The sequence below is a fragment of the Coffea arabica genome, chromosome 4c (genome assembly GCF_036785885.1).
Source record: "Coffea arabica cultivar ET-39 chromosome 4c, Coffea Arabica ET-39 HiFi, whole genome shotgun sequence".
NCBI classification, from domain to species: domain Eukaryota; kingdom Viridiplantae; phylum Streptophyta; class Magnoliopsida; order Gentianales; family Rubiaceae; genus Coffea; species Coffea arabica.
The window spans coordinates 8,010,045-8,035,175 of record NC_092316.1 but is presented as its reverse complement, the minus strand read 5'-3'; the positions used below and the strand labels follow the sequence as shown (position 1 = coordinate 8,035,175).

The 25,131-nt window shown below is 37.0% G+C and overlaps 2 protein-coding genes and 1 long non-coding RNA gene across 4 annotated transcripts; 1 reads left to right on the top strand and 2 right to left on the bottom strand.

Annotated features, from left to right (window-relative positions):
• Nucleotides 1-1,644: 1,644 nt before the first annotated feature.
• LOC113739777 (uncharacterized) lies at nt 1,645-11,828 on the bottom strand. Its single transcript, XM_027267109.2, has 8 exons — nt 11,671-11,828; nt 9,820-11,129; nt 6,376-7,732; nt 5,164-5,443; nt 4,898-5,005; nt 4,532-4,810; nt 3,134-3,277; nt 1,645-2,214 (listed from the first exon to the last, which is right to left on the bottom strand). The coding sequence occupies exons 2-8, from the start codon at nt 11,057-11,059 to the stop codon at nt 2,026-2,028; spliced, it is 3,597 nt and encodes a 1,198-aa protein (XP_027122910.1). The 5' UTR covers nt 11,060-11,129; nt 11,671-11,828; the 3' UTR covers nt 1,645-2,025.
• Nucleotides 11,829-15,482: 3,654 nt separating this feature from the next.
• LOC140004901 (uncharacterized) lies at nt 15,483-17,986 on the top strand. The gene is made up of 3 exons (XR_011812716.1): nt 15,483-15,657; nt 17,018-17,078; nt 17,808-17,986. It is a non-coding gene; the product is annotated as an uncharacterized lncRNA (long non-coding RNA).
• A 615-nt stretch (nt 17,987-18,601) lies between these two features.
• Nucleotides 18,602-24,775, bottom strand: LOC113738413 (D-cysteine desulfhydrase 1, mitochondrial-like). 2 transcript variants are annotated; one of them, XM_027265603.2, is made up of 10 exons: nt 24,239-24,775; nt 24,060-24,125; nt 23,593-23,787; nt 23,390-23,500; nt 22,713-22,804; nt 21,380-21,466; nt 20,881-20,938; nt 20,690-20,803; nt 20,117-20,214; nt 18,602-19,028 (listed from the first exon to the last, which is right to left on the bottom strand). In XM_027265603.2, the coding sequence occupies exons 1-10, from the start codon at nt 24,572-24,574 to the stop codon at nt 18,824-18,826; spliced, it is 1,362 nt and encodes a 453-aa protein (XP_027121404.1). In that variant the 5' UTR covers nt 24,575-24,775; the 3' UTR covers nt 18,602-18,823. The 2 variants fall into 2 exon arrangements, with proteins under 2 accessions (XP_027121404.1, XP_071901940.1); XM_072045839.1 differs by lacking the exon at nt 18,602-19,028 and adding an exon at nt 19,757-19,845 and having other exon boundaries at nt 24,239-24,719.
• Between the last annotated feature and the right edge of the window lie 356 nt (nt 24,776-25,131).

Sequence of the window (25,131 nt, the reverse complement as noted above, 5' to 3'; positions counted from 1 at the left end):
TCCGTGCCTGAAGCTATTATTATACTACTGGTTTAGACTTTGGACGGGGCAGTGCCGGTGCTGCCGGACTGTGGCTTCCCCACCTGTGGCCCTTATCTGTTTTCTTTTGTCAATTTAATTAGTTTTTGCTGGGAATTCGATTGTTAGAAATTGAGGGTACAATTTGTTGAACTCCCCATTTTACACTCCTCCCTAACATTAGGTTCTTTTGTTGATCTTATTTCTAAAGCCTTGTAATAATAGCTTAATGATAGATAATTCACGTAGTGATATAAATATCAAAATAAAACCTGTTGCTAATGTGGGCATTTTTTTTTTTTTTAATGTATGAATAGATCTTGTTATTTATTCATTCATTTACTTAAAAGGTCACAAAGGTGATTTCTTCTCTTATTATGAGTATGGCAAGATACCATTAAGGGTTACTAATCCATCTTGAGGTTGGTCCAATCCAACCACTTGACTGTTAAGAGGTTAGTAATTTTCAGGCTGCAACGAAACCGTTCAAGTCGATCAAATACGAAGAAGAAAAGGTCTAAAATACTACTGCTCCATCCTTTTTTTTTTTTTTTTTTACAATGAAAAAGTGAAAAGAAAAAGAAAAACAAGAAATAAAAAAAGAGAAATTGCTTCATCCCTCGAGTAGTCGATGGTCAGCACCGTCCTAGTTAGGGCGTGTTGGCCAGGGTTCGACTCTCGAGGTGACGTTGTTGTGTATTCTTAGGACAGGTTCTGTGCAGTCGCAGTGAAGATTAGTCCGGCAAAAATTGACATAAAAAAAAAAGAAGAAACAAGAAAACAACCAAACAGAAGAATGAAAGGAAAAGCCCCCACCACCCCCAATTTTGTGGTCCATTGCCAATCACTAAGGCCATTAATTTTGTGGTCCATTGCAAATTCAACTTTTTTTTTTCCCTTTCTTCCTACTTCCGCATTCACTCACTTGGTCTTTCGGCCGTCCCCCATACCCCACCCAGCTTGCAGTTGCCTGGTGGTGGCGGCTCAAACCAATTACTCTCATGATGTTTGCTCGGGGCATGTTTATTTGGTGCTATATTTCATTTTGGCATCAACTTTGCTGCAAAAGTTGGCATCAACTTTGCTGCAACAGTTTCGACTTCGCATTATATGCTGCAGCTGCGCTAGCACCTGCTAGGGTTCAAGGCATACTCTAACGCGTCTGCACAATTATCTCTTTAACAAGTATTTTTTTTAATGGATTTTATGGGTGAAATTTCATTCATTATAATACAGATAATCATATACGAAAACAAATTTGGCCTCGTAATTGAGGATATATTAGAAATTTCAAAAAAAAAAAAAAAAAAAAAGACACTGGTTATATACCGTATAGATATCCAGATAATCATGCATGCTTATTTTTACCTTCCATGATTCCGACACACTCCAAACTCAAGCCACCTAATGCAGCTAAGCTAATGTCCGTCCACCTCTGTAATTCGGAGGAAGTGCCTGCGAAAGAAAAGTGTTCGGAGGGGGAGGGCTTAGGGCCATTGAAATTCCGATTCACCTGAAAACGACCAAAACACACTCCGAGTGAAAGTCAGGAGACAGTTTTGCCGAGGCTGCTTTCATTCTAATAATAAAGACCAGCCAACAAGTTATACTATAAGCCAACCAAAATTGGATAAAGCCAGAGCAAGGTATTGCACAAGCTTTTACTTACTAGATAGCCTAAAAAATTATCACACATCATGTACAACAAGATTGAAGGGTTCCCTTCCACCAAGCAAGATCAATAAGAAAAACAAAACCTAGAGTTACATATGGCCTGTCCAATCTTACATTCTCGGTTGAGATAAATCAAATACAACTCAACACCGGGGAAGGAAAAACCAGATACTACCTCTTCGCACCTTTCGATTGTGTGCAAGCACGCGGAACAGACCCCCCCATCCATCCCGAATTTAATGGCCGTGTCATTACAGCACAGCACATAAACTGAGAAGATGAACGGACAGCTTCATCAGATTAGATTGGGCCAACGAATGATTTCCAATTTGTTCAAGATGATATTGGTTCATAAGGGTATGATAGCCATGGGTGTTTTAGAGCCTCTGCGGCTGAAGGGCGCTTCTTTGGGTTTATTTCAAGCAGATGAGCTACGAAGTCAATAAAACCTTGATCCCCCATTGGTAACCGATGCCTTAAGGATGTCTTTTTCGGAATCAAGTATTCAAGTCTGTTGGTCTCCTGAAAAAAGTATGCAATTTGAATGAGTGAAGGGGGGAAAAAATGGACCTGCTGTGGCATGCATGCTCGTATAGGACTTGAAAAGAATAAAAGATGATACAGCTTCATATCTTAAAAAAGGATACCAAATAGAAAGAAAAAAAAATCGACATCACTACGCATGCTTTTTCTAACCTGCTACCAGGATCTACGACATCAGAGAGTTCCACTAATAACCACCCAAAAAAGAGCTCTCTCCATTTTAAGGAGAAAACAATTGGATACAGGACCAAGATTATTCATAATCATGAGATTTCAATCTAAAATCTTCATAATTTTATATCACTCTTCAAGCTGTAAAGAAAAACAATCAGTTACATTGGTCTATCACGTGTTCAAGGCCTGCCGCAGTTAGTTAATAATAAATATGCAAATAAAACTTCAAACGCAATGTACTTGAATAGTTATCATGAACTTCCTGTCCCATAGAAGCAATAGGGGTTGCACCATATAAAAGTTATCATAAACCTGATCATTCATAATAACTTCTTTTTAAATAAAGGACGTGGACAAAACCAGGTAAAAAATACCATCAAAGTTGTAGCCAAATTTGATCTTGATTATGCAAAAGGAAAATTAAACGTGAGATGAATATCATGGACTCACTACAAGAAGGAAGAAGAATTCTGAAAGGGGAAGTGTAAATATAAATTGTAAGTGTAATCCCATGTCCGTCAAAACCGTTGAAATAAACATCGAAAAGGAAAAGTTACCACTTCTGATAAATTGCTTTTCTACATTTTCATTTCATTTTTTTCTTTTTTTGTTGGGGAGGTTGGGGGGGAGGAGGGTGCAGTATCCAAAGCACCAACATATTATTGGTCCAGTATACTCTACATACAAGTGAAGATGTGGTGAGGGGTTGAATGTGAGGTACTACCTGATTCCGCTCATAAAGCATGTGATTTTTTGTAAAGTATTTGTACGTATCTCGTCCTTTGGCAAGCATCTCCTGTTCAATGGATCCGATAATCCCAATAACTCGAGCAAGTAAAGTTGCAGGAGAATCATTTTGAAAGAGGACCTACAAGGCAAACTAGAATGGTTAAGAGCACAAAGATTTCCACCAAAACAAGTCAGATGAAAAGATAATCAAGCAAATTAAATTTTAACACAAGGCAGCCACAGAATTGTTAAACAAAAATAACATCTCAAGTCATCTATGACAAGCTTTTAGCAGTATATTTATGCAAATTAACCAAGAGATATAAACAAAAAAAAGTTAGGGGAAGATCTGAGAAAACGCTAGTCCTAAAATTCTCTTTCTCACACTCATCAGAGCTAAATACTCAAATTCATATCCCAGCCCTTCATATTTGCTTTAGATGTTCAGTATGAAGGCAATGTTTTCATACAATATGGATATGTTATGGCAACATAATTTCTGATGTGCATAACCAATCTCCAATGATCATGTACCTTGAGAATTTTCTGCAAGAACCTCAGACACCACTATAATATGTTAATGTACCTGCATTTTAGTCCTAAAAGGTAGCTATTATGATTTTGCAAGTCTATTAACTCTATTTTTAGATTGCTACTGAAGGATCTACATGCAGCCCTACTAACATGAGGGATTTAGTGTTGATTTTGTCAAAACACAACAGTCGAGTGCAATTAACAGTAGTAGTACTTAAAAAACCTATAAAGTCAGCAACAAGCATACATACATTATAAGTATTAAGTTCACATTGATGCACACATGGACATGTACGTGCATGAAGGAGGGAGGCAAAGAAAATTCGACCACCACCACATCAGAACCTTTCAGGTATTGTTCCTCATCCTAAGTTTTGGCCATCTTACATTCCTATGTTAAAATCGTCCAAATTCAATTTTCTGACTCAATAACCAATTCCCTCTATTACCAAGAGGCCAAAGTTTGGCTAGAAAAGCTTTTGGATGTGGATGGCAAAATCTACTAGCTTTTTCCTTTCAGAAATATATGGTTCCAGTCTAACATGTAACGTTCTCCTAATCATGGAGATTGCGCTCAGACTCAGTTCTTCACATAGTTTTTCCTCCCACAACTTTTAGGACAAAAAATAACCTTACAAACCTTCTAGCAGCTTTCATGAATCACTTCATAACAGCTTTAAAAAAACTAACAAGCAAGAACCTGACAATCATAATTAAAAGGAGCTTTATAAATGATAAATGTGACCATCTAGTTACTAGATATTTACCAGACATTTACTATATATTTACCATCTAGTTACTATATATAACTAAAAGGAGATTTATATTCACAGGAGCTACAGTGAATATAAATGCTTACATTTCCAGTACACAGTTCTGCCAAAATGCAACCAAGAGACCAGACATCAATCTTTTTATCATATGGAAGGCCCAAAATGACCTCAGGTGCACGGTAGGACCTCGATTGCACATAGGAACAAAGATGATCCGTTTCAAAACAACTGCTTCCCAGATCAATGACCTTCACCTCACATCTACTGTAGCTCTTGACAAGAATATTCTCAGGCTTCAAGTCACAATGTATAAGGCCCAAACCATGCAAAAACTGAAGTGCCTCTAAACACTGGATGGTAATTGACTGCAGAGGTTAATTTACAATAACACATCAGTTACAAACAAACTGAATGTTAAGCACAAGCTCTCAAAATATCATGATGCTACAAACCTGGAGTCTTGGCATAGTAAAATAAACTTCCCCTCCAGATTCTCTATTAAATTTATGAAACTCGTACAAATTAGCCTTGAGAAGTTCGCAGACAATTAACAAATGTTCCTGTAAACATAGAAAGGTCTCAGTCATAACTAATTTTATCATCCAAGAAACATTGATCAGACCCCTTTTATGAAATTTGGAAATCAGCCCAAAAAAGTTTATATATATAAAAAAGGAGAATAGCGAAAGAAGAAAGGACCCAAAGACAGTTCACTTACACGATAGTAGAAATAATCATACAACCGGAGGATATGGTACTTGTCACCAGGATCATGCTTGTTAATATACTTGAGAAGCTTAATTTCATCCAGGCTCTGATCAAAAAAGTCTTTGTTGTTCTTAATAATCTTCACACAGACATCCATGCCAGTGTGAAGGTCATGAGCTTGAATAGCTTTACTAAATGCAGCAGAACCAAGATACTCTGTAACATGATACCGCCCAGCAATGACTGAATTTAAAACAACATGGAAGTTTTTGTCCTCCTCAAAGCCCGTCCTGTGCAATCAAAAGTTCAGTTGAACAAAAAATAAATAAAACAAAACAAAAGAAGAGAGGTTTTTGAATCACTAAGACTTGAAGAAAATTTCTTATGAAAAACAGGAATACAGAAGGAGAGCCCGACAATAAACAAAACAGCAATTATGGTCATAGTTACTGAAAAGAATAAGCATACTACAAGATAATAAAGGGTAGAACAAAAGGAGGACACATTTAGAATGAACTCCATCAAATTGAAGCTAGCATCAAAGTATTATTTTGCAAGTGTATAGCACCAAATATCTTCAGCATAATAAATGCATACACAGTCTCTTCAAATCCTAAGACTTGAAGGAAACAGCTAGGTGTCGTCTTGCAACGAAACTAATGCTACTAGACTAGTATAAACTATTTTTGAGGCAAAAGATTAAACTATTTCCACAAAAAAACCACGGAAACAAGTGAAATTTCTCAGTTCAACCCTGGACAGAGCCCAGTTTAATCGATTTCCATTGTAAATTGAATTGCTATTAATGAACCCCCAAGGAAAAAAATCACTATTAAAGGTTAATCATAATAGATGCCAAAAACAAATGAATCATGAACCTTACTAAGCCACAACAACTAACACCTGAGCATCCTGATAAGTACAAACAGGAAGGAAAGAAAGAAAGAAAGAGAAAAAAAAAATAAAGAATAAAAACAAGACACACACAGTATAAGACATCAAAATGTAGAATCTCGGGATTAGGTTGCATTACAATCAACTTCAAGAATTATGCCTACAGAGTACAATGAAGTTGACAATATTACTGAACTCAATTATGCTCAGATGACCAACCCACAGAAATAATGAATGACACAGAAAATAAAATGTCTAGGACAGAAAAAAATTTCTTTAGTCTAAGACTGGTACCACTAATTAACAGATAGAGGAAGAAGATACTTACCTGTTTTTCCTGTGGACAATCTTAAGATCAAAGGTTTCAAATTCTTCCTCCTGTGCCTTTATCTGTTTAACTTGCTCCTGCACAGCTATAGCTTCCTCATCCTCCAGTAGCGCACCTGGATCTTCTTCCGTTGCCCTTGCTCTGGCTATTCCATCATCTTCTTTCTTTGCGTGCTCTGTCTCAGCGTAACCATAATTTGAAAGTGACGACGGGCTAGAATTTGCTGATCCTGCAATGTTAGCATTGTTTCCATCCATTGAACTCTTCACAGGTGAAGACTCACTGCTTTTCCGCCTCCATGAAGCAAGCATGTCATCATTTGTTACCAAACAGTCATCTGCTTCATCACTCATAACAGTATTACCTTTCTTTGACCAGAAAGCTTTCCCAGAGCTTGTCTGGACCAACTCTTTATCTCTAGGAGGGGGAAAAGAAAACCCTCCATCCATGTGATTCTTTGCCTGTGAATATGCACCTTTGTCATTAAGTGTGATGAAATTATCCAAATTGCTCTTATTCAATTTCTTTTTGCCACTGTTTGATGTTTCACTATAATTCTTATCTGAGTCGTGCTGTGCTCTCCTGGACATTCCAATACCAATATCTTGATCAGGAAAGTACTCTAAATCCCCCTCACTACTACCACCAACCAAACTCTCCCGCACTTCACTGCCTACATCAGCTGCATCGCTATTGATACCTACTCCAATAGATCTGACCGATCCATGCTGATCATCATCCAGGCAAATATCATCTAATCTTGGCCTTACACAATCATTCAGAACTTTCCCATCCTGTAACATAATAAGATCATTTGACTGAGTTACAAAACCCTGCCAGACGGGTTCTGCACGCATCAAGTTTAATTCCTCTTCATCCATCAACTGTCCATCATAGTGGCCAATCAAGTCATTCTCATTTCCCCTATACATTTTGGCCACTGACAACCCTATAGGATCATCAGAAGGACCAACTGGATCAATATTTTTTGACTGGAAATACCGCTCACCAGAGAAGTAGGAATCCTCTTCTGCAAATGATTGATCATCCTCATCATTTTTGTTTTGTGTTCTATCTTGAGGGTCTGGAACACTCCCATGTCCTGTTCCCTTTTCATTGTCACTAGGATAATCAATTTCATGTGCCAAAAACCAGGTCTCGTCTTCAATAGGCTGTCTCATGTAGCCAACGTCGTCATCATCTTCATATTCATCAGAGTCCCAGTACTCATTTGGGTAGTCAACAGTTTCACTCAATCCATCACCAATAGTTGCAAAACCAGACACTAGATCTGAAGTATCCTCAGCAATGCCCTGACTTACAGATAGCCAACTACCTCCAACAGGCCGCTTCGCTCCTATAATTTTCCATGTGAAAGGCTACTCAGTATCTCAAAATTTAACAATTAAGATGCAACCAACAAGCTCATAGATACTGCTCAGGATAGAAGACAAAAAACAGCACTGTATCAATTGCCCACCAAGAGTAAAAACTGATTATAATTTAAATAGAACACTTGTAAAAACTCATTATAATTTAAATAGAACACTTGTAATCATATTATATGTGAAGATTATTACATTAGGATAAAGGCCTTCTCGTGAAATTACTTTACGCTGGTTTCCACAGTGATGATACCTAAATTTTAAGCATTAAGGTCATGTATAAGCTTGTTCAATGTTTGAAAACTTCTTAAGCCCTTTCTTGACGATGCTTAGTGTTAAAACTTCTCACTACCTCATTATTTATTATCTTTGTTCATAAGGCTTCTCTTGACTTGGTGCTAAGAAACATTCTCCCTAAAAAACCAATCCTAACCATCAAACTAACATAGTGTTGCCCTGGTAACCATAACAACATCATTATAAATCAACACCACTTCTGATAGAGCATGAACCTAAATATGATGGTTTACAATAGTGCTTTTTTTTTTTGCCTTGGTTGAGAGCAACGACTCAAATCCATATCAGTAATTTTCAGTTGACTTGTAACCAATAGATGCATTTTCTTCTTCCTTTTTTTTTGTCATTAATACATGCACTTTCTTCAAATGTTTCTTTTCAAGGAAAAAACCATCTATACACGCACATCTCAGTCTCTTTGGTAATACTTAGAATGCTCTCTAACAGAGTTTGACCGGTATAGATACTTGTCAATGAATCTAGAAGATTTTGGTGGCCACATAGACTTCAAGTTCCAATTTAAAAGTAGACCATCACAGTATACTAAATAAGATGTATACTAAATAAGAGTCCTTGAAAATGCAGATACTCTACAATTGTGATTAATGTTATACTAAATGAGCTAATTTCTTAATAGGCTACAACACTGTAATTATTCAAGAATATATAAGCACATCCATAATGCTCTGTCTGGCTTCAAATTTTAAGGTGGGAACGGGGGAGCATAATATATGTATTTAAGTGCTTGAATATCCCATTACCTTTAAGCAATTCAGATAACAACTGGAACAACATTTCTAGAGCCCTATTGGATCATGATTGATACAACTTACTCGTGGCTCCTTCAGAATTCGGCCAAAATTTATGTCATAAATTACAACTATTAAGCATCTCAACTACGGAGATATACTTCAATTTACTTTCTTAAAACTACAAGTGCTACTGAGTGAATCGATATAGATTTTCTACAAGCAGTTGAACGCTCTCAAGTTTTATGGTGTCTCTGCTTCCCACTTCCTACCACAATACTTTGTCTGATACAGCTGTCTATATCAAATGGATATCCATCAATTTGTCAACATTTTATTCCACATGACGTTGCATACTTATTATATTACTTCCACAAGTTCAAAGTTTCAATTCTTTATTTATCCATCTCATTTTGTCGCAATCAGACAGTAAGTATGAGAGTTTTATCATGTCCTACCAGCAACACCATCCAACAATTTCATTTCAACAAATTAACACATTAAAAAAAATCGAATAAAACCATATGCAGGAAATTTCATTTGGCATACAACTTTTTGTGTATGTCCATAATCAACACAATTCATAATTAAGCAAGAGACTGTTGCACAAGGACAAAACTCAGGCCATCTCTCTTCTCTTTATCGTATTATCCGTTTTCTACTAACTGCGAACAAATTTGCCATTTGACAGCTAAAGAATTCAAAGGTAAATGATGATTCTCCTCATATAGTGCAATTTCATCAAGGCCAAAAATGGCAATGAATCAAGTGTAAAGATTACACACTACAATGGAGTCAAGTATTTCTATGCAACCAACAAGAAGCAGTATTTCTATTCATTGCCAAAAATGGCAATGAATCAAGTGTAAAGATTACACACTACAATGGAGTCAAGTATTTCTATGCAACCAACAGGAAGCATGCATTTCAAGAAAATAAGCAGTAACCATGCTCAAAAAGGGAAGATATGCTATCAGAAATATTTATGGAACAGAGATCGCATATGAACAGACCTGATGTATTAAGTTCTTGTCCAATTGGAACATCCAAAAACGACCCTATAAAATACGTATTCTCAGCACTTGTAGACTTTGGGCCAGGTCCATCAATTTCATATTTCCCGTCCCAATTAATACTGAAGGGCTTTTCTTCTGACTTGAGTTTAACAGGTGGCAACCTAGGGAACTCTTCCTTTTGATTTTCAGGAGTGTGAGGAAAAGACAAGGCACTGAAATCCTTTGGCTCACTCCCTTCGGCCTTCCCAAAGTACAAAGATCTTCCTACCTCATCCACTTGTTCTTTTATTGCTGCCCTAATGTTATTGACCTCTGCCTTTCTTTTAATTTCCCTTTTGTCACCAACGCTAACAGTACCATCATAACTGGATGATGCATCGCCTTTGGAAAACGGGAGAATAGTCTTTACTGAACAATCTTTCCACAGTTCTGAAGATGGATGTGAGAGTTCATCATTCCTAGACCATGTGTAATCCACAGAATCATCTTTAGTGGATCCCCCAGTTCCCTTGTGCGGTGGGTCAACTTCCTTGAGGTCAGTATCTTGATTTCTCTCGTTCTTCAGTTCCAAAGTTGACTTACTGGTACTTACAGGCCAAGCTGCTCTCTTATCACTAGAAGAGGCATCTTCTTCACCAGATTTTGTATTAGGCTTGACACTGTCAAAAACCTCAACCAAACTCGCCTTTGATTTCCCATGAACCTGAAACCCTGAAAAGTTGTTTGCACTGGCACTTCCAACATCATTCTGATAAGACACAGTTGGGCCATTACCGTGACTATACTTCCATGAATACAAATCAAGCACCATATCATCAGAACCCTTAGAAAAAGTAAAATTCTTGTCACTTGTTCCAACAGATTGATCAATTTTGTTTTTGTCCCCAATATTAGAAACACCTTTCCACTTGTTCTCAGACCCGTTTCTCTCTGTCCCACACTCTATCTCTTTCACAATGAGCTCCTTTGAAACTTCACCACTACTCCGTGAACTCGACTCCTTTGAAACCTCCCCAGTACCCCAAGAACTCACGCCTAGGCTTTGCACAACTAGCTTTCCCCCATTTGCTTCTTCTGACGGCATACTTAACCCCTTATCCTCAAGCACAAGCTTCTGAATTAACCCATTCAAATCAGGCCGGTTTGTCAGCTCACTGCGGAATGTGGCCTCAGTCCTAGTTAAATTGTTCCTTCTCAAAATTTCCAGAATAACATCAATAGAGCTCAGGTCCGCCATTTGTATATCAATCACTACAGGAACTTCCCAATAGAAGAACCTCAGCACTAGAAAAAACCCTTCACCACACCTGGTAAAAAAATTTAAATCGTCAAAATCCTGCTCTGAACTCAAAAGCAGTTACCAAGCTCCCAAAAGAACACAAATTTCTCATCATTTAAACCCACATTACTCATGCCAAGAAAAAAAAAGGAGAAACCCAAAACTTAATTACCTCATTGCCCATAAAATCAAGAGACAAGGACACAATGGTACTGTCTAAATGCTAATCCAATTCAAAGGCAACTTACAGAGAGCCAAAAAGGTACAACAAAGCACCATGTACCGGCCCCAATAAAATCAGCATTCAAAATTTAATAAATTTCGGGGAAATGCAGAAAAATAACCCAACTTTTTTTAATCTCGGGATTTCCCCACATTTTCTCGACAACCCAACGGAAAAACCCTAGCAGAACTACCCATTTGGGGATTTTGAGATCTGAAAACAACCCACTACTCAAACCCTAGAGACCATTTCAATTGCTCATAAAATTAGTCAAGGAAGACGAAAATTTGAAGAAGGATTCGAAAATGGAATTGAATTTTTAGTAGGGGAAGAAATGAGAACTTACAGATCGAAGAAGAATATGTTATCTCCACAACCAAACAGAGAATAGCTTTGCAAAGTATTATTGAATCCATCGCCATCATCTATCTGCCTGCAAATAAATATTTTTGTTTCCTGGCTTTAGTATTTTTAGCCAGCCAAACATTGCTTTAACTTTTCAGTAGGAAGTGAATGTTGTGACTTGTGAGTAGTTTTTAGCTAATGAATCTTTTGATTTTGATTTCCCTTTTTTTTTTTTTTGAAAAATTTCTCAATTTTTCTAATCAGTGATATTTGTGTACCACCATGCAGGGGGCAGATGGGTATTATGTAATAGACCTATTTTTTGTAGAAATCTCACTCTTTCCCTATCTACTTTCGAATGAGTCCATTTGGTCCTTGCACTTTTAAAAGATGTAGCATTGCCAATTAATTATATTTAGGACTACAAGGTCAACGAAATTCTTTTAATAATAAATCATCCAACGTTGGTTCATCAAGTAGTGATATTTAAAATAAAAAAAAAAGAGAGATTAATTATCCATTAACTTTTAAATTTAATTGAAGCTCACTCATAAAAATAAAATGTCAACTTGATACGTAAATATATAAGTGAAATTATTTGACTTATCTCAAATTCAGCTAAACAAAAGTCTATTTAAGCGCAGGTTGAATAATAATTATGATGCCGTTTTAAACTCAAAAAATAACTAAAACGTGAATTATAATGCTCAGTTAAATTAAATGCATCTATGCATAGTTGGGTTTTAAGAACTCTATATATATATGTATACTTTTCTTCTTCCCATGAGTAAATGAACACTTCATAATTGCACATGAATAGATTTGTCAAAAAAAAAAGAAAAAATATTAAAGTAGTCAAATATACATCTAATAACTCCTGAGGACTAATTGGTATAATTGCAAAAATGAATGGAGAACAAAGTTAATTCCTTTGAAATTAGAGAATAAAACGCAATATCGAGAACTTTTCAAAACTCTTTCAGCCATTTGCCTTCCATTTATTCACAGGAGTTATGTTCTGTGGGCCATGTTGCTCCCTGGCTTCTGCCTCCCGCTTCATTTTGTTTCTTCCGGCCAGCAAGCAAAAGATTTTTCATGCCTAAAAAAAAAAAAACAAAAAAAAAGAGCAGAATATAATAAAAAATAATAAAATAGACCGTATTATAAAATCAAGATGAATTGAACGGTTGAGATTTGGAGTTGCATCAAAGTACCTGAAGGTCTGTTGTATTAGGTGCTTTTTCAAGTGAATTACTAATTAATAATTATCTAGATAGATGGGCCCTTCTGCAAGGTCTACGACAAAGGCATCCGTATATTCTACAATTATACTTCTATAGGGTACACGTGGGAGTGTCTTTCCCATTTCCTTTTGAAGAAGCTGGTTAGTTCCAATTTATGCCTTCTTTGAGTTGTCTCAAATGAGCACAGCCCCTCACCTCAGAAATCTATTGCTTAATTTGGGATAAGTCTTAGATAAAGCCTAAATAATAAATCAGTGGGTCTGGGTTTGTCTACTACTCAAGGCCTTAATAGTCTTTTTTTCCTGTTCAAGATTCGTTCGAATTCTGTGCCGGACAGTTGGAAATGAAACGGCGTGCGAAGCGATAAAAGAATTGAAAAAAAAAAGAACAAAACCATGAATAATGTTTATAAATTAAATAAATTTTATATATATTGACAGTGTATACACTATCAGTATTGAGTAAATTTTACATATTTGTCATTCATCCAACGCTGATAGCATATACACTGCCAGTATAAAAAAAATTTATCCAAATAAATTTTGCCATCTCATTTCAAAATCTCTTCCAAGCTACTATCAGTGAATGATGTGATATCTTTGATGATTAATTGCATTCAATCCGCTAAGATTTAGTGTGGTTTTTATCTTAGCATGCAAAACAAGGTAGCATAAAAATTATACCGTAGCTAAATAGTGACAAACATGCTCGAAATTACAGAGGGCTAGTCCCACACCATAGTTTGCATTATTTTTCAGTCATTTTTATGTTTTATACTTGACTAAATTGATTTTTCATAACAAGGTGTTCCCATCACTTTATTTTATTTATTTATGTATTTGTTCTGTTTTGGGTCAAATTGGTAGTCTCCTTTACTAGTCTAACTAGTCAAATCTCGTGAAGAGAAAGGAAACCAGTAAAGTATCAGTCAACAAGAATCAAGCTGAAAAAAGGCTTACCTGTGGACCAACGTTTTTGAAAACCAGATCGGACCGATCGGGTTGACCTGTTGAATCGCGAATCGATCATGCCTTCGGTCCGATTCAATTACAAACCTGAAGAATTAATTGACCGGTCAAGAACCGGTTGAGCGGATAAAAATCGAGAGGTTCAACCAACTTTTATTAAGTATTTATTTTTTAAAATAAATATTTTAGTTTTACTCAAAATTTTTAATACTAAAATAAAAAAAATTATTAAACTTTTGAATCGGAATCGAATCGGTTGAACCGATCGAACCATGAACCGAAATATTTTCTGATTCACTCTTCGATCCGAATTTAAAAACATTGCTATGAACGATACTATCTTTTCAACAAGACTGGTAGGTTTTCCCTATAGCACCATTTTCAAGAATCCATGCAGGAATAAATACCATTCAACCACTGAACTCTTAACTCAGTGGCCACCATCAAAGTTGATGGGGCGAGGGTGGGAGGTTAGGAAATCAAACCTTGTCTCCCACCATAGGCCACAAAATGTGGCAAGCCACTTCAAGTGGCTTCCAGACGAGTGCGTAATGCACTCGTTTGGCCCGGTAGGTGGTTCAATCTCCTTTGGTTTCCCTTTGATCTCTTCAGGTCCTTCCATTTCCATAGCATAGAATAATTGTAGGTCTATTGTATCGACAAAAAAAAATGTAGAAATAAATACCATTCGATTATGAGGGCAATTTTATCAAACTGCTTAAACATGGAATATATACTTTCCACCTTTTTTTTGTTGATATGGTAGATTCCTACACTAGGGGGAGGGGAGGACTTGAAGAGGTACTGTAACATCCCGAATATTAGGAGGTTGTTTGTGAAGAAAATATTAAAGTATATTTCTTCGGGTTTGATTTAAAACCTTATTTTGTTTTAAACGACTAGAAACCCTAATGTTTTAATCAAAAACCCTAGTTTACTTGTGACTAAACGGTTTCTTAAATCTTTCATATTTTACTAGAGATTCTAATGTTAATTATTGAAATTGTAAATTCCTCACGTTTTCTTAAAAATTTCCTTTTATTTGGAAATTATTATTTATTAAGGCCCTACTACCCAATTGTTCAACAATAAGTGCAGATGAACCTGGAAATAGGGTTTTACACTTCGGTTTCAAGATTTGAGCAAAATTAGGGTTTTCGCGATTTTTCGCCAGATGAATTTTCGGTACTGGCCGAGGATCAATTTGATGATTAAAAGTGACTTTTAAGTGAGAAATAATATGTGAGTAGTAGCAATGATGTAAGGTTAGTGAATGGGAAGTAAAATCCCTAGTACGTGAGTTTTAAGAAAAACGGCGCGAACCGGCGGGTCCCGCGCATTACCGTTTGAACGCACCACTTGACCACCACTTTCTTACCCTACAAGCTCATTGACAATTGAGCAAAATATCTTCTTATATTACAGCTAAGGGGACCGAAATTTGTGGCTTATAAGCAAGGGAAAGAAAGAGAAAAATGAGTGGCCAAGATTAGGCCAAGTGTTGGGCAATTTGTGGACACCATTAGTTCTAATCTTTTGGCTTTATTATAAGACAAACTTAGCTTCATTTCTCTTGATATTTCTGCCAAGGAGCCGTGAGGGAGAGGGAAGAAAACACCAAGAGAAATTTCTTCATTTCATCTTCAAATCCAACAACTTAGTGAGAAAATAAACAAAGTAAACCGATTAAACTTGTTCTTGAGTGATTAAGTGGTGATTTGTGGTAAGCTTTTGGAAGAAGGAAGCTTGGGCTACTCTTAGTGACCTCTAACCAAGGTAAGAGAACTTATCTCTCCAAGTTTTACTTTCAATCTTGTTAAATTAAGCTTAACAACTTGAGATTATGGTGAAATCATGGATGATTAGCATGTTTTAGAAGTTTTCCCCTTTCTTATTTGATGACTAGGGTTTGGGGAAAATTCTGCCCAAATGATTGTATGATATTTATATGTTGCAATTGAGGTGTTATATGGTGTTTTGGTAGTGATTGGACCAAGAAATTAAGGAAAGATTCACTAGAAACTCAAAATTTCCAAAATCTGGAAAATTGTCTCAACATTCTGTCTGAATTTTTATCTGTATGTTAGAGGCTGTTTTGGCCTTAGGTCAAAGAATAAAAGTTGTAGAGAATGGCATTTTATAGGTGCCTACAAAATTTCAGCTCAATCGGAGCAACGTAGGATGTGAAAAGTCCAAAATACCCTTACTGTTCTAAGTATTTCCCAGCAGTCCGTTTCATCAGTTAAGTCCAGTTTATCACATTTTTTGACTAGGAGCCGTACTGATTTAGCTCTGGGCCAAAACATGAAAGTTGTAGTGTTCTGAAGTAGCTTTAAAATTCCTCTAAGAACACCTGAATTGGACTTTTGTACACTGAGTTATGTCCGTTACAGCGTAATGCGTTTAAACAGCCGACGAATTGGTTTCTGGTTTAGTAATTTGAGAATTTGACCAAGTTACTTTAGAAACTGGACAAAGTGACCTTCATGAACATTGTAGCTCTGTGTCTTAGCTTCGAAACGGCATAAGTTACGCCTCAATCCGATAAGCGTAGCCTCGGATATGTTATTTCCGCATTTGTACGTCAAATCTGTCTTGTGCTAAATTGAATTTCTGCACTTGTCCTTAATGCAATTCTTGTTATTATGATATTGTGAGCCTATGGAACGGCTCTTGACATAAATTGCTGATATGTATGATGTTGGGTTGTTGTTGAAGAAAAATAATGAAGTCTAAATGGCTGGAAAATTAGGTAAACACAAGGGGCATGCTGCCCAAATTTACGCTCGAAGACTAGAGAACTACTTGCAACTTGAGTAAGGGTTAAGAGTGATTACTGCTTGAACCATCTAGGGTACTTGAGTCTTCTTGTTCCGAGGTATATAAGTAAGAACTTGGCCGAACTTGTACCCTTGAGAAATGCAATCATGATTGCTCGAAATATGTTTTCCTTGTATTTTCCACTCGCATGACGATTTCAAGTATAAAAATTACAAAGTTTTACCGTTTAAAAAGTGAGCAAGTGTTTCACACTACCATCCAAGCGAATTCCAATTTCTTGAATTTTATTGAACGAAACGTTTAAGTTTCGAATCTAAGTCGTGTTTCAAAGTTCTCAAACTGAGTTTTATCGCAGATTTGGACTCCGAACCCGGAGTATAACCTGAAAGTGACCAGTAAAGGCACTATATCTTTTGGTGAGTGCTTTCAAATACCGAATTGAACTTGATACTTGAACTTGATACGTGACCAATCTGATTACATGTTATATACGTGAATTGTAAGGGCAAGAGTGTACTTTATCGCACTTGCCCTTACGTGATATATTTGTTTATTGTTGCAATTGAGTTGATATACTTGATTATGATGCGCGCACTTCCTGGAATTCCAGAAACCCTGTGGCGAGTTACTCTAGTCGAGCCGGCAATGGCTTGGTCGATTGGGTAACGAACCCTGGGTCTCTTGTATTGTCGAGTGGAGTGATATCTCCTCGACTAATCGGTATACTCGAGTATTACCACCCGTGTTTATTGAGGATTTTGGGCCCAGTAGGGGGTTTGAACGGTGGACGGAGAGTCGTGTAAGTGGTGTTCTATTGGATTGGTTACTTACTTGAAAGTTGATGGAGTGTCAACTACTACGTGATCAAGCTTCTGGTAATGCAACGGGAATTTGGCTCCTGAGAGTCATCCGTATCCTTATACTTTGGAGTGAATATTGTTTATTGGATTATTGTTGCTTTTGAAAAACTTCTACACTCGCTCATTTTAAGATTGCTACTTGACGTGTTATTGCTCACATTTATGAACTCTTCATGCTTGTTACTTTGCTATACCGAAAACTTGTACTTCTAAATAATGGTCAATTTGCTATTTGGAACCTCACTGGGCTTTTAGCTCATTCCACTCCATTTGTTTTCCTTTCAGGGGTACGAGTGACGCGTGAGACTTGTAAAAGACTAGCGTAGCCTTTTGTTTTGACTTTTGACTTTTTAGTCTTGTACTCGCGCTATTCCTCGAATGGAACATGTTGTATTGTATACGTATTGAATTAGTTGGGTGTGTTGAGACTTTGTACCTCGATTTCTATTAATGTAAATTATAAGCTTGAATTGGGAATGTTATTTATGATTCATGGATGTGTGTACGTGACTCAATTAAAATAGTGAGTGAGTCCTGGCGAGAGGTGGGCAGGCGGTCCGCCGAACCCTTTGGTACGCCTTAGGGGGAGGTGGGGTCGTCACAGGTACAAAAGTAATTCGGAGGGGACTGAACCACTATCGGACCCGACGAATGTACTACATACCTCCTGAATTTTTAATGCATTGGTGATAGCCACCTGCCGTTGAGCCTGGTGGTTGTAATATATACTTTACAAGAGCAAGCAAATAATTACTTTTTTCCTCAGGCTAAAATGACAGAAAAGAAAAGGAGGATACGACTAAGGAGGACATATAATCAAGCAAAGATTATAGAGCAGAAGCAAGCAGTCGTTTTAACATTTTCTAAGATCCAAGTTGAACAACTAACCATTCGAGTATGAATTCTATTTACCAAATTCCTTAAAACACAACCTACATATTTTACAAGAGAAAGCAAATGATTCTGTACTCTTGGGAAAATATGATAGACAAAAGGAGGAAAAAACTGGGAGGACAATCAGGATTTGGATCCATGTCATTTGTCAAGCAAGTCGAAATGGAGCAGAAGAAGGCAGTCGATCAAGATAAATTGAATTGTTTTCATATATTTTTATTTTCTTCAGAAGTTGGCATGCGTTTCATAATAATGTCAATTAAAACAACGTAATGCCTATTGATGCCAAAAAATCCCAGTTCATTCCTCATGCAAAATATTCTTTTCCGGTAAAGCAAAGGAGGACAGTGGAAATGGATTTTCACATCAATCAGTGCTGTGACAGGAAAAGCTCTTTCTCCATCATTTTAGAACATCTTTCCAGTACCCTCTTTCCGGGGAACAGATTCGTGGATATCCATTTGACGCCACTTGCCCACCAATGGAGCTATCTGTTCAACTTTGTCGTAGAGACCGAGTAGTCCGCCTGTATGTATGAAGAGGATCTTTCTTCCTTCCCACATTGCTGGATTCTCAGCCATGTCTTTCATCATGTGATAGGCTGCTTTTCCACTAGAGAATTAGAAAAGCAATACACAAATGTCAGCATAAGAGTTCTCTCAGCTGCAGAGCTCAGTCACTACATCCATTAAACCACACTTTTGCCAGTATAACGAGAAAACATCGATAAAAGTTTCCCAGAGAACTACCATAACCAGGACACTGGATAACTGGTATAACAAGATCCCAGTTAACACTAGTTACCGAAGAACTTCATATCCACATATCCTGATTATGCAGAATGGAAAGGATGCACAGCAAGGCTTTTCAAATTTCAACACATTTAGCTCCTATGCACTGCCCCCGCCTCCCCATAGCCACCATCTTAGACATCTCCCTCCCTCTTTATCCCTCCAAATGAATATAAAACAAAGAATATAGTTAAAACCTTGTAGCTTACGGATAGAAATTTCGCATATAACGTGATGAAGCTCAGCAAAGTAGTAGGTAGTGCCCCCTTCCTCATCCTATATGCGATGTTTTATACGACTGAGAAACATGAACTTCTGAAAGGTATATCAATTTCCCACTAGCCTATGTTAAACATAGCGCCTGAATTTCTATGGCAGATCTATTTGATTCAACCAATTATATTGCATCTTTTTTTCATCACTATACAACATCTAAGAGGAGGATTATGTACAGTATGGAAGAAGTGAGAATTTGTATGACTGCGTATATAATCATACTATCTAAAAGACCATGGTTTTGACTTCCCGATAGCATAATGCTGGCACAAGTTCGAGAGCGGCAATTCGCTGGCTGACCCAGACATGTAGCCGCCTCCAGATTCCCAGTGGCTTTCAACAAGGGGTAGATGCATCTTCAGCTTCAGAGAAGAAAATTTGACACTATTTTGAACATAAAAAGAGGGCAAATAGTCTATCAACCTAGTTATCTAAATACGCAATGTCTAGACCTCATTGAAAATCAAATTGCAATATCAACAAGTCCTTTTGCAGACTGGGAGCCATCGAGACTAAAGAAACAACGTCAGATCTGAAAGTGAATTTTAGAGTATCTTAACAATGCCTTGATTTTTAAACTTGGCACCTTGTGCATTTTTAACAAGTTACTGATAATGTTTAAGGAGTTTATACCTATAGACAGGGTCAAGGATAACGCCAGTGGTTTCTGCGATTTCCTTGACAAATTTTAGTTCCTCACTTGTGCTCATAGCATATCCAAGACCTTTGGCCTGAAAGAAATGAAAATAGGATCACCCATACAGCTTCAACCAATATATCAGAATCATCCATTCACCAGCTGGAAGGAAAACTGTCGAAAATGAATCTATGACTCAATTAGAGGAAGTATTCATCCATTTCATACTAACATGCCAGCATTTCTAGTTAAAAGCTCTAGGTACGACTAAAGGAGACATCAGCCAAGCCCATGCAAGAAGTTTTCTAACAGATGGTTATTTTGCTTTCAGCACATATGGACATTTCTTGAGCCTTATTTAATGCAATCACACTAAGTGATGACAATGGCTTTTTAGTGAGTCATCATAGAGAAGATTACTGTTCTTGTATAATTGTTGATCATGCATCACATACCGTCTGATGGTTTACATGAATGATGGCAAATGAACGAAATTTTAAAAAAAAAAAAAAATCAACAACTGGTATATATTTTTAATATGGTCACAAGGAAATGGAAGAACTGCTCACATTTTGAATATCAACAATATCATGTGAGCTTACTCCTGCATCAAGTCCATCAAGAAGCCCTTGGACGTAATCGTAGAAGTACTCAGGATCATCACAAACACAGAACGCATGAACCTGCACACAAACCAGACATACTAGCCAAGTTTCCAAAAGACATGCAGCTCAGAAGAAAACTTGGAAAGCAAGTGGACCTTTGCTTTTAAGTTACTCAACCAGGATCCAATTGACAAACCAGCAACTGTACCCCCACTGAAAATCATGACAAAGATAATATAAATGTTGACATATCAGATGAAGTAATTGTGTGTAAAGCTGTACCGTCTGGAATTGCTAGTACAGAAACTGTAGACAAAAAAACAGATCAAGATTTTCTAAGTGTTTCTTGATTCAACAAGTAAACAACCCCAACTACAGTTAATTAGAAAAATGGAGAATCCAAGCTCCAAAGGAAGAAAGCTAATTTTTGTATCTGCTATCATTTATTATCTATTTTTCTTCTGTTTTTGCACTCTTTAAACCCTTCTTCGTTTATTTGACATGGACAGCAGATATGGCATGCCTGATTGTTTTATCAAATATCTAATTATCATTACTGGATAAAATTGTAGGATTTGGTGTTACCCAATTCTTGTGAATGCACAGATTTATAAAGCATATACATTCCATAAGGAAGAAAGGGAATAGCAAAACCTGCCACATGCGACAACAATGTCATCAAATCCTGATTTACTATGCTGAAGTTGGTGCTCTATCTCCCTAATTGCTTCAATGTAGCCCCTGAAAAGTAAAGAACATACACATTTATGCATAAAATTTAAAGCCTATAACACAGAATCTTTTCTATTTGCTTTACCACTATTATTACATCTCCAACAGAAGAGAAAAAGGGGAAGAGAGGAAAAAAAGGCACTGTCACTAGATTTTCCTTGTTCACCTAAACTGTATGCAACACATTCCCTATATCAATCTTCTCAAGACATAACATGTGAGAAATCGCAAGCAGAGTTCTACATGTGTCCATAAGCACCAATCTAGAGCATTTTGCGTGATAGATTGGACATAACACTTAGCTACTTGAAGGTTAAATTTGTCAAAGAAAGGATAATTTTCTCCAATCTCCTGAAGGGTCAAAGATAGTCCTTGAAGAAGTAAGCTCTACCAAAACTTTTGTTGCGGACATAATGAAGGCCAATAGTAATTTATCATTCATCTCCAACTTTAGCTAACAACCAGGGATAATTTCAAAAGGGCTCTTCTTGACCCAAGTAATTACCACCCAATATCAGATAAAGGATCCAGGCATTAGCCTAACAGACATCGAGAAGATGTGAAATGTCCAAGGTTCTTCCCCACCTCCCTTTTCCTCCCTCAGAAGCAAATGAGATCTCTCAAGTACTTGAGAGATCTCCCAGTCTGTAATAAAGGCTTCTAACTACCACTTAATCTTTTATCAACAATTGCAAATTGACTTTTGTTGAATTTGATAAACCTAATCCCAGAAGAACCCTCAAAAGCCGGCAACTCTTGAGGGCCTCCTAGGGACTTATCTACCCAACTAACCCAACCCCCAACCCCGATGTGGGATAAACTACCCTGGAGAGAACCCTGCTACTAAGAGTGTAATAACCCCCAAATTCCCCGGAAAGCAGTTTGTCTTTTATCAACAATTGCAAATTGACTTTTGTTGAATTTGATAAACCTAATCCCAGAAGAACCCTCAAAAGCCGGCAACTCTTGAGGGCCTCTCTTAATCTGATTACGGTATATTGCACATCAACAACTTGAGAGATCTCCCAGTCTGTAATAAAGGCTTCTAACTACCACTTAATCTGATTACGGTATATTGCACATCAACATTTCAGTCCACATCTCTTCATTTACAAGATTTATGCAGACTTAACAATTTCTCCATTATTTGTCTGTCACCTTAACAATTTCTTCACAGATTTGTCTGTCTGTCATGTATAAAATACCTACATAGTAAAATGCAAAGAAGATATAGAGAATCAGAAATCAGCCTCACCAGGTTCCCAGAGAATTGGATCCCCCAACAGGAATAACATATGGCCTTCTCCCCTCTCTCAACAGTTTTTCCTTTAAAATTTTAGTAAGTTCCTGAGAATAACAAAATCTTATGTGTTCAGGTGATTCAGAATCAACTTCAATTAAGCAGGAATTTACATGAGTTTTATCCTTCAAATGCATTTTCTGAAAAGGTCTGTCAAAGCCTCATCAGTTCTGCTTGAAGCACACAGAGCTCCTGATTTTGCAATAGTTGAGAGTGAGGATCTTTACTTGTCTTACATCATAATCCAGCATCAGGTAGAAAACATTCCAAAAGATCAATAGTTATGAGCCAATACTTGGTTTGAATATTTGGTCAAGGAAAGGTATAAGCTGCCACCCTTTTCAAGATGTCAAATATGTCCCTAGAGTAGCAAACATAAATTATCCAAGATGTGACTAGTATTATTACATGGTGTCATATAAGTGTCATTACAATACTATACCTGTTGTTGCATTTAGCAAAGGATGATGTTTGGATTATATATTTAGTAAAATGTGTTTCTTATATTTTAAGTTTGCACTTCTTGTGATATTTTCACAATTTATGGGTACACACAGCCAAGAAAGTTGGATATATGAACTTAAGTATCCTATCCCAGATTGAAATAAGAGTTTGACAAGTGGTGAGCATACCACACTGCCAACTTTGGCATACTCCTCTTTTGTAACAAGATCGATGTGTGCTCCAACTAATCGCTCAACCAGGAGATTTCCGGTCAACCCAGGATCTTTGTCCACAAGAACCTATAGAATCCTGAAAGATGTTATTCCGAGTATCCAAACATTTCCAAGCAAACCACAAACCTAGAATACTGCAAGGATGAACAGCTATGCACCTTGGAAGTACGTAATATAACAAAGCAGTCAAGATTCAAATACTTGGCAGCTACAGCAGTAGCACGGCAATGATTACTTTGGATGCCTCCTATAGTAATCACACAGTCTGCTCCCTTTGCCACGGCATCTGCCAGCAAAAACTCAAGTTTCCTAACCTTATTGCCACTTAATTGCATCCCAGAAAGATCGTCACGCTATAAGAATGGCCAAATTTCATCATCATCAGGTTTTGTTTAGCATTAAAAAGAAATCTGCATTAGTACACATGACTGACACACGTATTTCAATTGGTTCAGCTCACAAAAATAGGCAAAAAAATCATTTATTTCTATAATCTTACATATGCAATACAACAATTATTCTCGAATTACTTGCACATAATCTAAAGAAACATCACTTGTACAGGGTCATTAGCATCTCTATCTAGCAGAGACAAAATTCCCAAGTTTAAAAGAAAAAAATGTACCTTCAACCAGACTTCAGTATCTTTGGGTAAATTTGGAAGGTTCCACTTGTGAATTGGAGTAGGAAACTAATTTAAAAAAAAAAAAGTAAATTCACAATTGATTAAAACATCAAAATGAAGCAAATTGATAAGAAAATAACAAGGGAAAAAAAAAAAAGAAATGTTGCAATTCTGCTTACGTGGCCGAGGGAGTAGACATGAGAAGGGATAGGGCTGAGGTGGGATGCCCACGAAGGTGGATCATATGGCTTCTTGGTAAGAAAACCGAAATTGAAACCAGATTGTTGATGGGCTTTGTTGTCTGTCTCCATATCTGATCTTGTAGAGCTAATCTGGGAGTAACAAGAAAAGTACTTCTTGAGTCCCCTCTTGCGACTCTGACCGCAAGCGTTGGTGGGTGAAGTCACAGCGATGGGAGGAAAATCCAGCGGCAGTCGGAGTGGTGGAAGGGGAGTTATGAGATTGTTGAGGAATGATGATTTGGTTCTGGTTAGGCTCCAATTGTTGCAAAACATTCTACTATTAATATCTGATTTAACTAATTTGTGTATGTGCAGGATAGTGGCAATACACCAATTTCAGGCTTCCATCATTTGAAGTCTTGTGGTGTTGTCTTGATATGAATAAAGATAATTTGGAGAATCCTAAACAGATTAGTATTAATTTGCCTCATTGTTGATTTCGTCTGTTTGTGTCTTCTTCATCTTTCTCAATTTAACAAAAACAAGGGGATATTACAAAATTGTCCGCTTAAATGTGAATTTTACTTGGGCATCTTCAAACAAGAACTTGCAATCTAAATCCCTTTGTGCAGAGATAAAAAAAGAACTTTAAACAGGAATTTATGCAAAAAATTTTGATCTGCAATGCACCATTGCCATCCATCTCTTGATCAATAGGAACACCCAACTTGCAGAATTGATGACTATGCAAATTATGGACTTGTAGACCTGCTCAGGTAAGATCTTAGCAGAGCATTCAAACCAAAGTGCAAACATCTCCCTTATGTCAATGACAGGAGAAATCAACATTTTCCTGGTAGTTGTTTACTCATTGCCATTCCACAAAAAGT

Coding starts and splice junctions, on each gene's coding strand:
- LOC113739777 (XM_027267109.2), bottom strand. CDS start 11,059: ATGGCGGACCTGAGCTCTATTGATGTTATTCTGGAAATTTTGAGAAGG. Junction 5,444..6,375: donor ATTGTCCACAGGAAAAACAG/GTAAGTATCTTC, acceptor TTGATTGCACAG/GACGGGCTTTGAGGAGGACA. Junction 5,006..5,163: donor ATGATTATTTCTACTATCGT/GTAAGTGAACTG, acceptor CTATGTTTACAG/GAACATTTGTTAATTGTCTG.
- LOC113738413 (XM_027265603.2), bottom strand. CDS start 24,574: ATGTTTTGCAACAATTGGAGCCTAACCAGAACCAAATCATCATTCCTC. Junction 24,126..24,238: donor ATGTCTACTCCCTCGGCCAC/GTAAGCAGAATT, acceptor TTTTTAAATTAG/TTTCCTACTCCAATTCACAA. Junction 19,029..20,116: donor ATCCTTGACCCTGTCTATAG/GTATAAACTCCT, acceptor CTAATTCTCTAG/TGGAAAAGCAGCCTATCACA.